We start from the raw sequence: 14,044 nt of genomic DNA on the forward strand, positions 1-14,044 counted from the left end.
CCAGCTGCGCTGGGGAAGCGCCGGCCGGGGGCGCAGGGTCTGGGGGCTGCCCGGCAAACCGTGAAGCCGGTAGCGCTCGGCTTCAGGCAGCCCCTGTGCCTCCGGACCCTGCGCCCCCGGCCGGGCACTTCTCCTCCCGGGCTCCGGCGGCACAGGGTCCGGAGGTATGGGGGCTGCCCGAAGTCCGTAGCGCTCGGCTCTTAAACAGAGCCGAAGAGTCAGGGGAGGAGCAGAGCAGCCGCGGGAGGGGAAGTGCCCGACCGGCATTTTCCCGGACGTGTTCGGCTTTTTGGCAATTCCCCCCAGACGGGAGTTTGATTGCCGAAAAGCCGGACATGTCCGGGAAAAAACGGACGTATGGTAACCCTATCCCAGAGGGTTTGCTCATTACCTAGTGTGTCAGGGTAAAATAATTGTGTAGTAATGAGTAGTAATTTATCTGCATAGTTTTTACAAATGGGGCATTCATACTTAGACCAAGCGAAAGAGGAATTACTTTTTGGGGTTCAGGATCTGTGAATTAACTAGGGAACCCATCTCAGATTAAATCAGTGACCTGTTTGTTCTGAGGGCTCAGGGGTGGTGGTTATGAACCCTGATGAAAAATGACTTTCAGGTGGGTTCCCCCCCACTCCAGTCAGCAGTTGTTGTATTGTATCCCAGTTTTTCTGCTGGGTGGTGTTTTGGGTGGAAACATTAACCTTACCCTAGCGTGAACCTCCAGCCTGGCTAAAAATTAAGGGATAACAAAGCTGTGATCTACAATGTGTGAATAAGCCACCTGCGTGGACGTCATCTCAGTGGGGGATTATAGCTAGGATGGAGCAGGGATTACCTGATTTTAAACCTTTTTTCTTTCCCCTAGGACAATCCCAGACCTTGTGAATGTGTCTAGGATCCCCTATTAAAACATGTTGAAGTGATACTTATAGTTCCAGAGTGCACAGATCCCTACTAATCGCACAGGCCTGAGCCAATCTGGCCCCCTGAATCTGAGCTGGGGTAGCTAGCTCAAGCTGCTGCCCGAGTTGCAATATCCGCACAGCTGTTTTTAGCGAGGAGTGCGAATCTGGCTACCCATAATGACCTGCAAAGCCCTGTGCGGCGTCAGGGTCTGACATGCACTGACTGCCCCTCTCTCTTTGCCTTCAGTTCCAGGGAGGAGTGTGGGCCTTGAGCACAGGTCTGTGTGACGCTCTGATGACCATGGATGTGATGTTGTGCACGGCCTCTATCTTCAACCTCTGTGCTATCAGTGTGGATCGGTAAGCACCTCCCCCAGCTACTTAGCCCATCCGAGCTTGTCTCTTGTCTGGGCTTTTTACAGCCCTTCCCCTGGAAAATCATTTGAAGGGATGTTTCCCCATCTTCCTTCTGCATTGAAGCGGTGCTGAGGTCAGACTGGCTGGGACTTTCTTCATTGCCATGCAAGGAATCCCAGGCCCTGTTCCCCCTAGGGAAGTCTCTCTTGGATTGAATCTATTTCCCCTATCTCCAGCACCAGTTTTGGTGGAGATTCGCTCCCTCATCTCTCCAAGGCTTGGAGCCCAAGCAGTCTGGGAGCAGTTAATAGTGATGCCAAAGGCAGAAATCAGGCTGAGAGCTGTCCCTTGTTGGGTTTGACTTGAGAGAGTGAACTATGTCTAGAATAAGCCTTCAGCCACTTGGATTCCAGAGTCCTGCCCTAATTCCCAGCTCAGAGGACCAAGCTGGGGTAAGCGGAGTGTTAAGTCTCAGGGCCCATTCAGTCCTGGCCTCTCTGCTTGGACGGCCAATAGATACCAGAAGCTGGATTCAGACCAAACACGCTTCACACAGGCCACCAAACAGCTGTTGGATGCCTTCTTGTTTTTGAGGCTGGGAAAGCTGGTCAGGTGTCGCCTGTTCCTTGGTGGCAAGGCTCCGTGTTGGTTTTCTGCCTATCACTTTGAAATAAGCAGAGCAGAACCCAGCGTAGCAGGGCTGGATGGTTTGGGTGGCAGCGGCAGGCTATTGCTGCATCACAAAAGGCTGTTTATTGTTCAGGAAGGTTGTCCTTCCTGGGGATTTGGAGGTGACGGTCGATTCCTGAACAGAAATCCGTTAGCCGGGCCAGAGAAGGGATGAGTAAGAAACAGCTGGGAAGTGATCACTTGGTCATAAAGCGCCCTTTGCAGAGCTCAGCTCGCTCTTTGCTCTGTGGTCCCAGTGCTCCAAACACCAGCCTGACCTCCTCCTGGGAGCACGCGTGTAACAAGAATAGCTCCCTAGAAGATTTAATTACAGCCCCAGGCGCTCATTTCATTTACATTTCAATAGGCCGGCTATGGCGTGTCAGCAAAATAAGAGTTGAGAACCTATTTACGGAGGATTAATAACTCTGTCTGAGAGTACATTCGCTACATTGCCATTGCCGGCTGTGGCTATTAATCCATGGTCAGTGTCTTAAACACCATGGGTTATTGCACATACATCATCTGCCTCATGAATTCAAGTGACAACAGCTGTCTGGAACCCGCGGTGAGGAAAGGAGAAGCTTTGCTGGCTCAGAACTGACTGATCCACATTAATAACCTGGCTGCTGCCATCTGGCACATGCTCGGTGACCTACAGTAAAATGCACTATCCCCTCCACACTGCAGAGGCTTTATATTGAGGGAGTCTTGGTGAGGTGAACGCTAAAATCCCAGTTGGTGGCGGGGCACACAGGCACGGCATTCTGTACAAAGCAGATTGTGTGGGTGGGCGTGTATTAATTACACTGCTATATGGGAAACCCAACCTTGGAATGATATGGCTACCCTCTCTCTAGGGGAGAAAGCGGCAACTGTGGGAACTCTTAGTAATGATTAGGGTGAGGGGAAGGCAGCTGAGAAAGTGCCCCTTTCCTGTTGTCGGGGAACCATGCTGTTTCCTTCTGCCGTGCAGGGTGGGAAATAAATACCGTGCTGGGGATGGGAGGTGGCAGTGAGATCAGGAGCTCATGCACCGAGTAGCACTTGTGGGTATGATGCACCATATTCTTGGGAATGATGTGGGGAGAGGCAGTGCCACCACATAGGGCTTCAGCAGCCAGTGTGCTAGAGGGAGTGACAGCCTGGGAAGGAACTGAGCATCCCTAGATGGAGAATAGGGGCGGTGAAGGAGGCGGGTGTCGAAGTGGGGTCAGGGACGAACCGAGGAAGCAGCTACCCTAGAACAAAGCAGTGAATGTCACCCAAACAAATGGCTGGATTTCACCTTCCCTCCCATCCTTTGATCACCAAACATGGCCCCCCAAAATGGCAGGAATAATAGATGTTAAGGCCAGAAGGGACCATTGGGTGACCAACCAGCCTGAGCTCCTGCACAAGTCATAGAATGTCACCCAGGGATGAGATGAGATTTGTCCTGTCTTGAAGAGAAGCTAAAGCCCTGTTTATGTTAAGGGAATTCACACCAATGATACACCATGGATGTAGAAACAGCAGGACAAACCCCTATTGTGCCACACTGCACAGGTGCCATGGGGGGCTAACGCTGGTGCAACTGGCTCTGGGCTGCTAAATAAATTAATGGAGATATCCTATCTCCTAGAACTGGAAGGGACCTTGAAAAGTTATCGAGTCCAGTCCCCTGCCTTCACTAGCAGGACCAAGTACTGATTTTGCCCCAGATCCCTAAGTGGCCCCCTCAAGGATTGAACTCACAACACTGGGTTTAGCAGGCCAATACTCAAACCACTGAGCTATCCCTCCCCACGTTCCACTTTGTGCCTGTTCCACTTTGTGCCAGTGCCATGTGCGTGATGAGGATTTGGGTACATCAACATAGCAATACTGCTGGGAATGGCCTCATGGTAGATGGAGCCTAATAGTCTGATGGCGCTCTCCTAAACGTGCTGGGGAAGAAAGGGTCCCAGCCAACAGCAGGATCTCAGCCTGATGCAGGGTTGGGTTTGGGAGAACATTGACTGCTCCATTTACAGTCAGAGTCATTGCCCAGGCAACTCGCACAGTGATCGGTGGGAGAAGAGGACACGCTCTGCTGGCACCACTCTCCCGGCACCACTCTCCCAGCTCAGGGCAGCTCCATGCTACCAGCCTTGACCCTGTTTTCTCTCTCTGTCACAGGTTCATCGCCGTTTCTATCCCGCTGAACTACAACCGGCAGCAGATCGACCTGCGGCAGCTGATCCTCATCTCCACCACTTGGATCTTTGCTTTCGCCGTGGCATCCCCAGTCATCTTCGGCCTCAACAACGTCCCAGACAGGGACCCCACCTTATGTCAGCTGGAGGACAACAACTACATTGTCTACTCCTCCATCTGCTCCTTCTTCATCCCCTGTCCAGTCATGCTGGTTCTCTACTGTGCCATGTTCCAGGGACTCAAGCGGTGGGAGGAGGCCAGGAAGGCCAAGCTGAAGAGCAGCTTGTATGCGGGCGGCAGGAAGCTGTGCTGCCCACCTCCCCTCATGGAGAGGAAGCAGGCTGAGATCAAGCTGCAGGAGTGCAGTCTGTATGACCGCTCCGAGTGCTCTTTCCCCAGGGGGTACGTGATGAACAGTGGCATCCAGACTGTCTCCTACCCTCACCTCAAGTACTCCCACCCGGGACACAAACAGAAACAGGCCAAGATCAATGGCCGTGAGAGGAAGGCTATGAAGGTGCTGCCGGTTGTGGTCGGTGAGTGGATGGTCCTCATTACGTGGATGCTAGAACAGTGGAGGGGGGGAGAGGGTTACACTGGGGCTGGGATTTTCAGAAAGGCTTGGTACATTGGGAGCTATCTGTGTTTAAAAATTGGTCTCTAATTCACGTGCTGTCTTGAAAATCCAATCCAAAGCCAATTGTTGGCTTTTTTTAAGCACCTGTAAATCTGGTCCTGAGTGCAGTTGAAAATCTGGCCCATGTGGGCTCTTGTATTTTAACAGGGCACCAGTGGCCTTCTTCCCACCCACCCTTTAGCCAGGATTGGCACTTGATTGCCTCAGGAACACCTGGACTAAGATCTCACCTGGTGTTTCATGCACACGCCAGGGGAAGGTGTGCCCTGCCAAGTGCATTCCTCCTCCTCCTCCCACCCCCACCAAAGTGAGGGTGGAAGAGGCAAAGTCAGCTTCTTGTGCTGCCCCCTGTGTGGGGTGCAGGGCAGAGCTATGATTTAGCCCTGCAGTTTCGGAGGTTTGATTGATCATCATGACTAATCGAGCGCCTAGAACTAGAAATGATTCTCTAGCCGTCCTGGCTCAACTGCTGTGACCTGCAATGCAATAAGTGAGGGAAGCAAAGCTGCTCTGACCAGGGGTAATCCCATCTCATCTCCCCTGTCTGAAAATACTCATACTCCCACATGGAAATCCATGCTGGCCTCTCTTGTTATGGCTAATGATGATGCTTATCCTAAAACCTTTACAGCTCTTTAATCTGATAGCTGAAGGCATAGATAGACACTATCTTTTATTGGACCAGCTTCTGTTGGTGAGAGAGACAAGTTTTTGAGCTTACCCACAGCTCTTCTTCAGGTCTGAGAAAGGGGAACTCCCAGCATCACAGCAAAACACAAGGTGGGACAAATTGTTTAGCAGAAGTAGTTGGCACATATTGTAAGGGACCATTCAGGGTAGAGTGGTCCATTAACACCTCTGCAGTCAGAGGACAAAAAGAGAGGGTTAGTGGGTTACAGATTGTTGTAATAAGCCATAAATCCAGTGTGTCTGTTCAGTCCATGAAGGCCAGGGCTACACTATAGATATAGATATTTATTGATAGAACCATGTCGCTCAGGGGTGTGAAAAATCCACATCCCTGAGTGACTTACTTATACCAATCAAATCCCTGATATAGAACTTCTCCCATCAACATAGCTACCTCCTCTTGGGGAGATAGTTTAACTGTGCCGCCAGGAGCGTCTTCACTTAAAATGCTGCATCAGCGCCTACGCACTGCTGTAGCGCTTACATGTAGACCTGCTCTAGCAGAGTAATGAATTTAAGCTCCCAGGCTTGTCTTGTGAAATTGTTGTGCAGGTTTCCTTTGAGGATGAGGGCTGACAGGATCGCTTTGTGAAAAGTGTTCACCTACAGGTGATAGTGTTTGTCTTTTACTCTTTTCTTGTGTGAGTTCATTCGGCAGCGCAATGATTGTCTGGCATAGTGAGAGCCCCTGGCTGGAAGCCAGAATAATTCAAACTGGAAATTGACACAGCTTTTTACTACTAAGGAGTGGGGATGTGGTGGAGTCTTTAAATCAGAGTTGGCTTGCTGGCTAAAAGCTTTTGTGGTAGCTCAACCACAAGCTGCTGCTGGGTTTGCTGCAGGAGCCATGAGGTGATGTAGAGAGCTCATGCTAGGCAAGAGATGGTCCTGTTGGGCTTTAAAATCTGTGAATCCCAACAAGCTAATGACTCAAGGGCCTTTTCTGCCCTTATTTATCTCCTTGGAGGCTTTTCTGTCACGTGAGGACTAAACACTCAGGCATCAGCATCATGACTGTTCACCACATGCTGCAGGAGATACGTTTGGTTCAAGAGCCGTCTCCTATTGACGTGCACTGTACACAAAGGCAGGGATTGGATGATGTAGCAGGACAACTTATTCCACCACTTAGACCATGTCTACACTATCACTTAAGTCAGCAAAACTTGTCACTCAGTGGTGTGAACCCCGCCCCAAGCGTCAAGTTTCACTGGCATAAGTGGTAGTGTGCACAGCTACAGTCGCTCGTGGAGGTGGTAGTAATTATGTCAACGGGAGAGCTCTCTCCTGTTGCCATAGAGCGGCTACACAAGCGATTGTTCAGCAGTGCGTCTGAATCAGTACAGCTGTGCCGCTGTAAGCTAGCTAGTTTAGACATGGTGTTATTGCTCAGCCTCCTGTCTGGTCACAAGGGCAGGATGCAGTCTGGGGGGGGGGGGGGTGTCCGTACGTCCCTATGGGTCTAGAGCAGAGGTGGGCAAACTTTTTGGCCTGAGGCCACATCGGGGTATGGAAATTGTATGACAGGCCATCAATGCTCATGAAATTGGGGGTAGGGACACAGGAGGTGGTGCGGGCTCTGGGGTGGGGCCAGAAATGAGGAGTTCAGGGAGAAAGAGGGGGCTCCGGGTTGGGGTACCGGGGGGAGAGGTGCGGGCTCTGGGGTGGGTATGAGAGGTTTGGGGTGCAGGAAAGGGGCTCTAGGCTGGGACAAATGGGTTCAGAGGGTGGGAGGGGGATCAGGGTTGGGACAGGCTGTTGGGGTATGGGGGGGTGCGGCTCTGGGGGGGCTGGGGATGGGGGGTTTGGGGTACAAGAGGGGGCTCTGGGCTGGGATCGAGGGTTTTGGAGGGCAGGAGGGGGGATCAGGGCTGTGGCAGGGGATTGGGGCGCAGGGGTGGGCTCAGGGTGCAGGCTTTGGGTGGCGGTTACCACAAGCAGCTGCCGGAAGCATGGCCCCCTTCCAGCTCCAAGGCACAGCCAGGCGGCTCTGCGCGCTGCCCCATCTACAAGCACCACCCCTGCAGCTCCCATTGGCTGGGAATTGTGGAGCCAGAGGGGGGCTCATGCTGGCTGTTTCCTGGGAGCCGCACGGTGCGGGACAAGCCTCTGACCCTGCTCCCCGGCTGGAGCTGAGGGCCGGATTAAATGGTCTGAAGGGCTGGATGTGGCCCACAGGCCGTAGTTTGCCCTCCCCTGGTCTAGAGGGTGGGGGTCAGTTTGTTCTTGAAGTAGCTTTCCAGGAAGGCCAGGAGTCCAGCTGTTCTTGTAATTGATCCATGTACAACCAACAGAGAGATTTTGAGTAACTCCATGAGAGTATCATGTACAACTATGTGCAGCAGCACTGAGACCCTCATCACAGGTGTGTCAAAGGGCCACAAAGACAGTGGGGTTGCACCCTCTCTCCCCCCACTGTTCAGTCCTGCATGCTCAAGAAGTCACTGTTGTTAATAACAACAATCTCTCGCTGGTTCAAGAGTACCAGGAGAGAATGTTGACTTTTTAGGCCTTCCAGGCAGCAAAGCTAGGGAACAAAGCCAGGCCACTGAGAACTGCCAGACCCAACCCACGCTCCAGCCTATTGTAACGTTTATGCTCTTCCAACTACCAGATTGCGTGTCTCGGATCCTGAAATGCTTTACAGTGATCAGGAAACCAGTTTAAGACTCCAGTTAACTGTAATCAGACTGGCATTACAGGCCCTTTGATTAGCAAAGCATGACTCAGGGTAGTTTTTGTGTCTCAACTATGCAAAACCTGAGCTGAAGGAGGGCCACCTGGATGGGTTAATGGGCCTTAATCTACAACTTGATGAAGGGGTAGAGCACGGATGGCTGCAATCCAAACCAAGCCAGTGGGTCAGCAGGTCAGATGAGGATTTTTAGTGGAGGAAATTTGGAAGCTGGCACTTCACATGACCTTTGCTAGGGGAAACCGACCTAAGTGCTTCTGTGGCCTCTAGGATCTGAGCATCTGCCACACAGTTATGAATTTAAACTACCCTACCTCCAAGGGATGGTCGCGCCTTTGCCAGCTAAGGCACAGAGAGCGATTCAGTGACAAGCCCAGAGTCACACAGGTCCGTTATAGCAGAGCTGGGACTTGAAAGCCACCCTGCTGTGGACCAGGCCAGTGCCTGAGCAGTAAGCCCAGGCTTCCTCCCTCAGCCCATCTACTTGGGGCCTGTTCTGTCCTGCTCTTCAGTCACTATAAATGGGGTAAAGTTCAGCCCACCATGAGCGCCTCCCTCTTTGCAGTAAAAGGGCCTGGAAACAGCAAGGCAGCCAGAGCTGGCCCTTTGATCGAAGGGGGTGAAATCCTATCCCCCAAGAGGCTCTGAATGCGGCGCTCTGCAGGAGGGCAGTCTTCAGGAACAGCTGCTTCCCTGCCTTATGGGCCCTGGAGCACAGCTCCTCTGGGGGGGATGGAGTAACAACAGCTCATCACTTAAAATCCAGTTCATCTCTGAGTAGGTGGATACATGGGTCCTTCTCCCTGGAGGGGGGGACTGCCCTAGAGGCTAGTGAACCCCTAAATTCCTGCTGGTGCAGGATTGCAGAATCAGACACACCCTAGGTGGGAGCTGAATAGGGCTGCATTTGATTGTCACTGTCCTGGCGAGCGGAGTGCCAGCCTGCTTATGCATTTCTCTGGCAGCAGAAGCTGGGAAAGCACAGCGGAGGAGTAGAGCATGAGATGAAGTAAGGAGCACGCTTGTTGCATTTGCTAGCACTTCCTGGAATGATTTCACCAAACACAGTGTTGTAACCGCAGGGCCGGTAATTCTTTGTGCAGCAGCCACCATTGCTGCTGCTGCAGGTCAGAGGGTGAGCCGCAGAATGTGGTCGCTTTCCTCCTGTTACAGCTAGAGAAATATACTGCCTATTGACACAGGTGTGTGGAATATATTCAGCAGCTACCACCAAAACATCCCACCCCCTACCACAGGTAAAAAGCTGTGTTTGGATACTGCCGCACAGCTCCCCCGTGCAATCACAGGCTGTGCTGCCAAGGGCAGTATCTGCCCTCCAGTTTCCACGCTTGTTCCACCTTCTCACCTGCCCTCATTCAACCCACAACATCTAGTCAAAGTGTTGAGTTGTTTCTGTAAGGAGAAATTGACAATGGAGGCAGGGAGTCCTTTGATGCTCTTGGGTTTATTACAAACAACAGACAAAGTCCCGTTTGCCTGAACACGAGAGAGCTTCTTTGCTTGCAGTCCAAAGCCTCTTTAGTCAGCACCAGAGCAGAAGCCCCTTTTCCAGACTTCTGTCAGGGTCACACAGTGTGTGACACACACCCTGCTTCTCCAGTCTGTTCTTTCGCTTATACTCCCCCTAGCCCACAACAGTACCCAGCAAACCACTCTGCCCAGGAGAGCAGATCTGGACAGCCTTGTATCTGCCTGTGGTTGGCGGCTGGAGACTGCTATTTCAATCACACACGTTCTGAATGAAAGGCAGCAGTTACATTCAACCTGTAACCACAAAGTTGAACCCAATACCCTGATACTTATTTTTCTCTAGGCTGTGGGCTCTCAACTTAGGGGTCATGACAAAGTCAGTGGGTCTTAACCATCCTGCAATGGAAAAGGTTGAAAACCCCTGCACTAGGTGATTGATTGGTATCCCCTCCTTTTGATGTGCAAGTTGATGCTGGCACCACACTTGATCTGTGCCTGTAATAATGCAGCAAGAGATGGCTAGAGAGGTTGCTTAATGCTTGTCCTGGTTCCCACTTCCTCCATTTATGTCTGTGTATATTTCCATCTCTGTAACGCCTTCTTTAGCCCCCAAGCCCTACTAAGCTAGACAGGTGCATGGCAATTCTCTAATAGCACAATACAATCTCAGGATCTCATGCTCTTTAGATGTTGGCTCACCTACTCTGTTGTCTGTATCAATACTATCCCCAGAGGGTACAGTCTGTAATATGTATTTGACAGTAATGCCTAGACCTCATGGTACAGACACGCTGTAAGAGACACCCTCCCGCTATTTGTGTCTTGAGAGGAATTATTTCACAGAGAAATGAAGTGACTTGGCCCAGGTCTCCTCAGTTAGCCTGTGACCCCTCCACTGGGTTACACAGCATCATCTATCAACCCACGATCTACCTATACCATCCCACCCCATCCCATGGTACTTGTGTGCAGTGTCTGATGTTGCTGTCTGTTCTCTTTCACAGGCGCTTTCCTCTTCTGCTGGACACCCTTCTTTGTAGTACACATAACAAGAGCCCTGTGCAAATCCTGCACCATCCCCAGTCAGGTCATCAGCATTGTCACCTGGCTGGGCTACATCAACAGTGCCCTTAACCCCATCATCTACACCATCTTCAACACAGAGTTCAGGAAATTCTTCCGCAAAGCTTTGCATGTCTTCTGCTAAGGTTGGCACCTGCTGGAGTCAGGGAGGAACTGAAGCACAGGGCACAGCAGGGAGTAAAGATGACCCAGTGTTGGTTTTTTTTGTATAGTTCATTAAAGTTTGATTTCTTGCTACGTTCCTGTGTTTTACACTTTTTCCATGCACATTGAAAGCACAACAGCCTGCCCCAATCCTGGGAGGAATTGTCCATGGAGTCTAGTACCCACGGCCTGATGCACTTGTTAATATGCGGGAATAAAAATTGGGCCTCTGGTCAGTTTGCAGTGTAAAGATCTGGAAGGTGCCAAAAGAGAGAGACTGTGTAACAGCCAAAGTGGCCTATGGTCTGTTGTTCTGGCTCTTCCACTAGCCAATGCCCGATACTTCAGAGGAAGGCATGAGACTGGCACACGGTGCCTCTCCATACCCTTGGGGGAAGACAATTGAGAGGGGTCCAATTTTTTCCTACACCCCCTTTGCTTTGAGGGCTACCCCAGCATCCTGGTGGATAGACATTAAAGTGCACTGGCCCCATGGCGCTCACTGTAGCATTTAGCAAGTTGACCAGGTGACCTACTGTAGAAGGAAGGAGGTGCAAGTTTAAATACTAACAGATTAGCGTCCCCTATTGGCACTGCTGCCGTGTGACTCTTCAGTGGGGATTATGTACTGATCAGGGAAATAGTGGAAAATGCAGATTCATGTATTAGAGCACAAGAGAAAATATTTTAAACCCTGATGATTGCCATGTTGATTAAACCATTCTGCTAAGTACTCCTTGCACCTCGGGAGTGTAGTTAGTGCCCCCGTTGTGCCAGGCATGAAGCTGGCCAAGTGCAGACAAAGGTGAACGCTACTCTCCCTTAAAAGCGACAGAGCTACTGCTCCCCTGGAGAAATCCTGGCCCACTCTGGCTCTGCTACATTGGGGCCCTCCAGCCCCACTGCACTGGGACAGGCCTCCAAGGCAGATTCTTAGCCACACTGTGAAACTATCTGCTTTGTTGCAGCCAGCATCCATCCATCCAATGACAGCTTCTCCTGCCAATTTCAGGACAGACTGTCAAGAAGCAGAGCAGGGACCCCAAACTGGTTGTGTGTTCTATAATTACTTGTTATGGGGTTGGTGAAATGTGTGAACTCCTAAAGCACTTTAACAGTCCTACTATGGTGTCACACACACCCCTTGCACTTTCCACTCTATTTTGCTACCCAGGCAAGCTGGCCTTAGAAATAGATGGTTGCTAGACACCAAAGATCACAAAATAGTCAGGTTACTCCCAGTCCCAAAGGACCAGTCACTTACCCCAGGTCAACTGAACTCAAACCAAAGACAATGCCTGTAGCCAGCGCGGTAAATAAACTAACAAAAGATTAAAAGAAAAGAAATTATAGTTATTGCAAGGTTAAAGCAGGCAAACATATATACTAGGGCTATCAAGCGATTAATCACATTAAACAATAATAGAATACCATTTATTTAAATATTTTTGGATGATTTCTATATTTTCAAATATATTGATTTCAATTACAACACAGAATACAAAGTGTACAGTGCTCACATATTTTATTACAAATATTTGCACTGTAAAAAACAAAAGAAATATTTTTCAATTCACCTCATACAAATACTGTAGTGCAGGCTCTTGATCATGAAAGCTGAACTTACAAATGTAGAATTATGTACAAAAAATAACTGCATTCAAAAATAAAACAGTGTAAAACTTTACAGCCTACAAATCCACTCAGTCCTACTTCTTGTTCAGCCAATCAATAAGAGAAACAAGTTTGTTTACATTTGCAGGAGATAACGCTGCCCGCTTCTTATTTACATCACATGAAAGTGAGAACAGGCATTCCGATGGCACTTTTGCAGCCGGCATTACAAGGTATTTACGTGCCACACATGCTAAACCTTTGTATGCCCCTTCATGCTTCAACCACTGTTCCAGAGGACATGTTTCCATGCTGATGATGCTTTTTAGAAAAATAATGCGTCAATTAAATTTGTGACTGAACTCCTTGGAGAAGAATTGTATGTCTCGTGCACCATGGTTTTACCCGCATTATGCCATATATTTTGGACAAGAACAAGAAGTAGGACTGAGTGGATTTGTAGGCGCTAAAGTTTTATATTTTGGTTTTTTTTGAGTGCAGTTATGTAACAAAAAAAAATCTACATTTGTAAGTTGCACTTTCACAATAAAGAGATTGCACTACAGTACTTGTATGAGGTGAATTGAAAAATACTGTTTCTTTTGTTTGTCATTTTTACAGTTCAAATATTTGTAATATAAAGTGAGGAATGTACACTTTGTATTCTGTGTTGTAATTGAAATCAATATATTTGAAAATGTAAAAATACATAAAAATATTTAATACATTTTAATTGGTATTCTATTGTTTAACAGTACGATTAATCACAATTATTTTTTTTAGTTAATTGTGTGAGTTAACTGCGATTAATCAACAACCCTAATATATACACAAATGAGTTACAGTCTATGGTTCCAAAAGGTGACAGAGTTGCAGTAATCCGTCAGCTCTGCATGTCTTTTAGGGCTGACTGTGGGGATCTCTGCTTCGGTTTTGTAGCTCCAGCTCTGTGAGAGTCCAAAGAGCAAAAAGCTGACAAGAAAATTTTCCTCTCTCTATTTGTATTGCCTTCTGCAAGAATTCAAGCTGATGGGACGAGCCCTTTTGCACCTCTCTCTTTATGGGTGTGATGTCCCAAAATGACCCATTTAGTTTTGATGGGCAGGAGCCAATCGCCTCGGACTGGGTTCATAGTTACAAAGCAAAAATTTAAATATGTTATAGCATGTGATAAAGACATTATAAGTGAGATTAATGCATGCAGCAACTTACAAGCATATCAAGGTCTAAACACACTAAGGGCATGTCTTCACTACCCGCCGGATCGGCAGGTAGCAATCGATCTATTGGGGATCAACTTATCGTGTCTTCACTAGACACGATAAAATCGATCCCTGATCGCTCTGCCGTCGACTCCGGAAATCCACCGCGGCAAGAGGCAGAAGCGGAGTCGACGGCGGAGCGGCAGCGCTCGACACACCGCCATCCTCACAGCCAGGTAAGTCGACCTAAAATACGCAACTTCAGCTACGCTATTCAACGTAGCTGAAGTTGCGTATCTTAGGTCGACGAACCCCCCCCCCCCCCCGGAGTGTAGACCTAGCCTAACATACTAACACATGAGTGAAACAGACTAGTTTG

General features: G+C 49.4%; 1 protein-coding gene across 1 annotated transcript in view; it reads left to right on the top strand.

Annotated features, from left to right (window-relative positions):
- The window catches only part of DRD4 (dopamine receptor D4), a 40,050-nt gene extending 29,056 nt beyond the window's left edge, over positions 1-10,994 (top strand). Inside the window, exons 2-4 of the mRNA XM_034768891.1 lie at positions 1,153-1,265; positions 4,092-4,645; positions 10,627-10,994. Of these exons, the coding sequence (XP_034624782.1) occupies positions 1,153-1,265; positions 4,092-4,645; positions 10,627-10,829 (870 nt within the window). The 3' untranslated portion in view covers positions 10,830-10,994. The remainder of the gene's footprint in view (positions 1-1,152; positions 1,266-4,091; positions 4,646-10,626) is intronic.
- The last annotated feature ends 3,050 nt before the right edge of the window (positions 10,995-14,044 follow it).

The sequence above is a fragment of the Trachemys scripta genome, chromosome 4 (assembly GCF_013100865.1).
Source record: "Trachemys scripta elegans isolate TJP31775 chromosome 4, CAS_Tse_1.0, whole genome shotgun sequence".
NCBI lineage: Eukaryota > Metazoa > Chordata > Testudines > Emydidae > Trachemys > Trachemys scripta.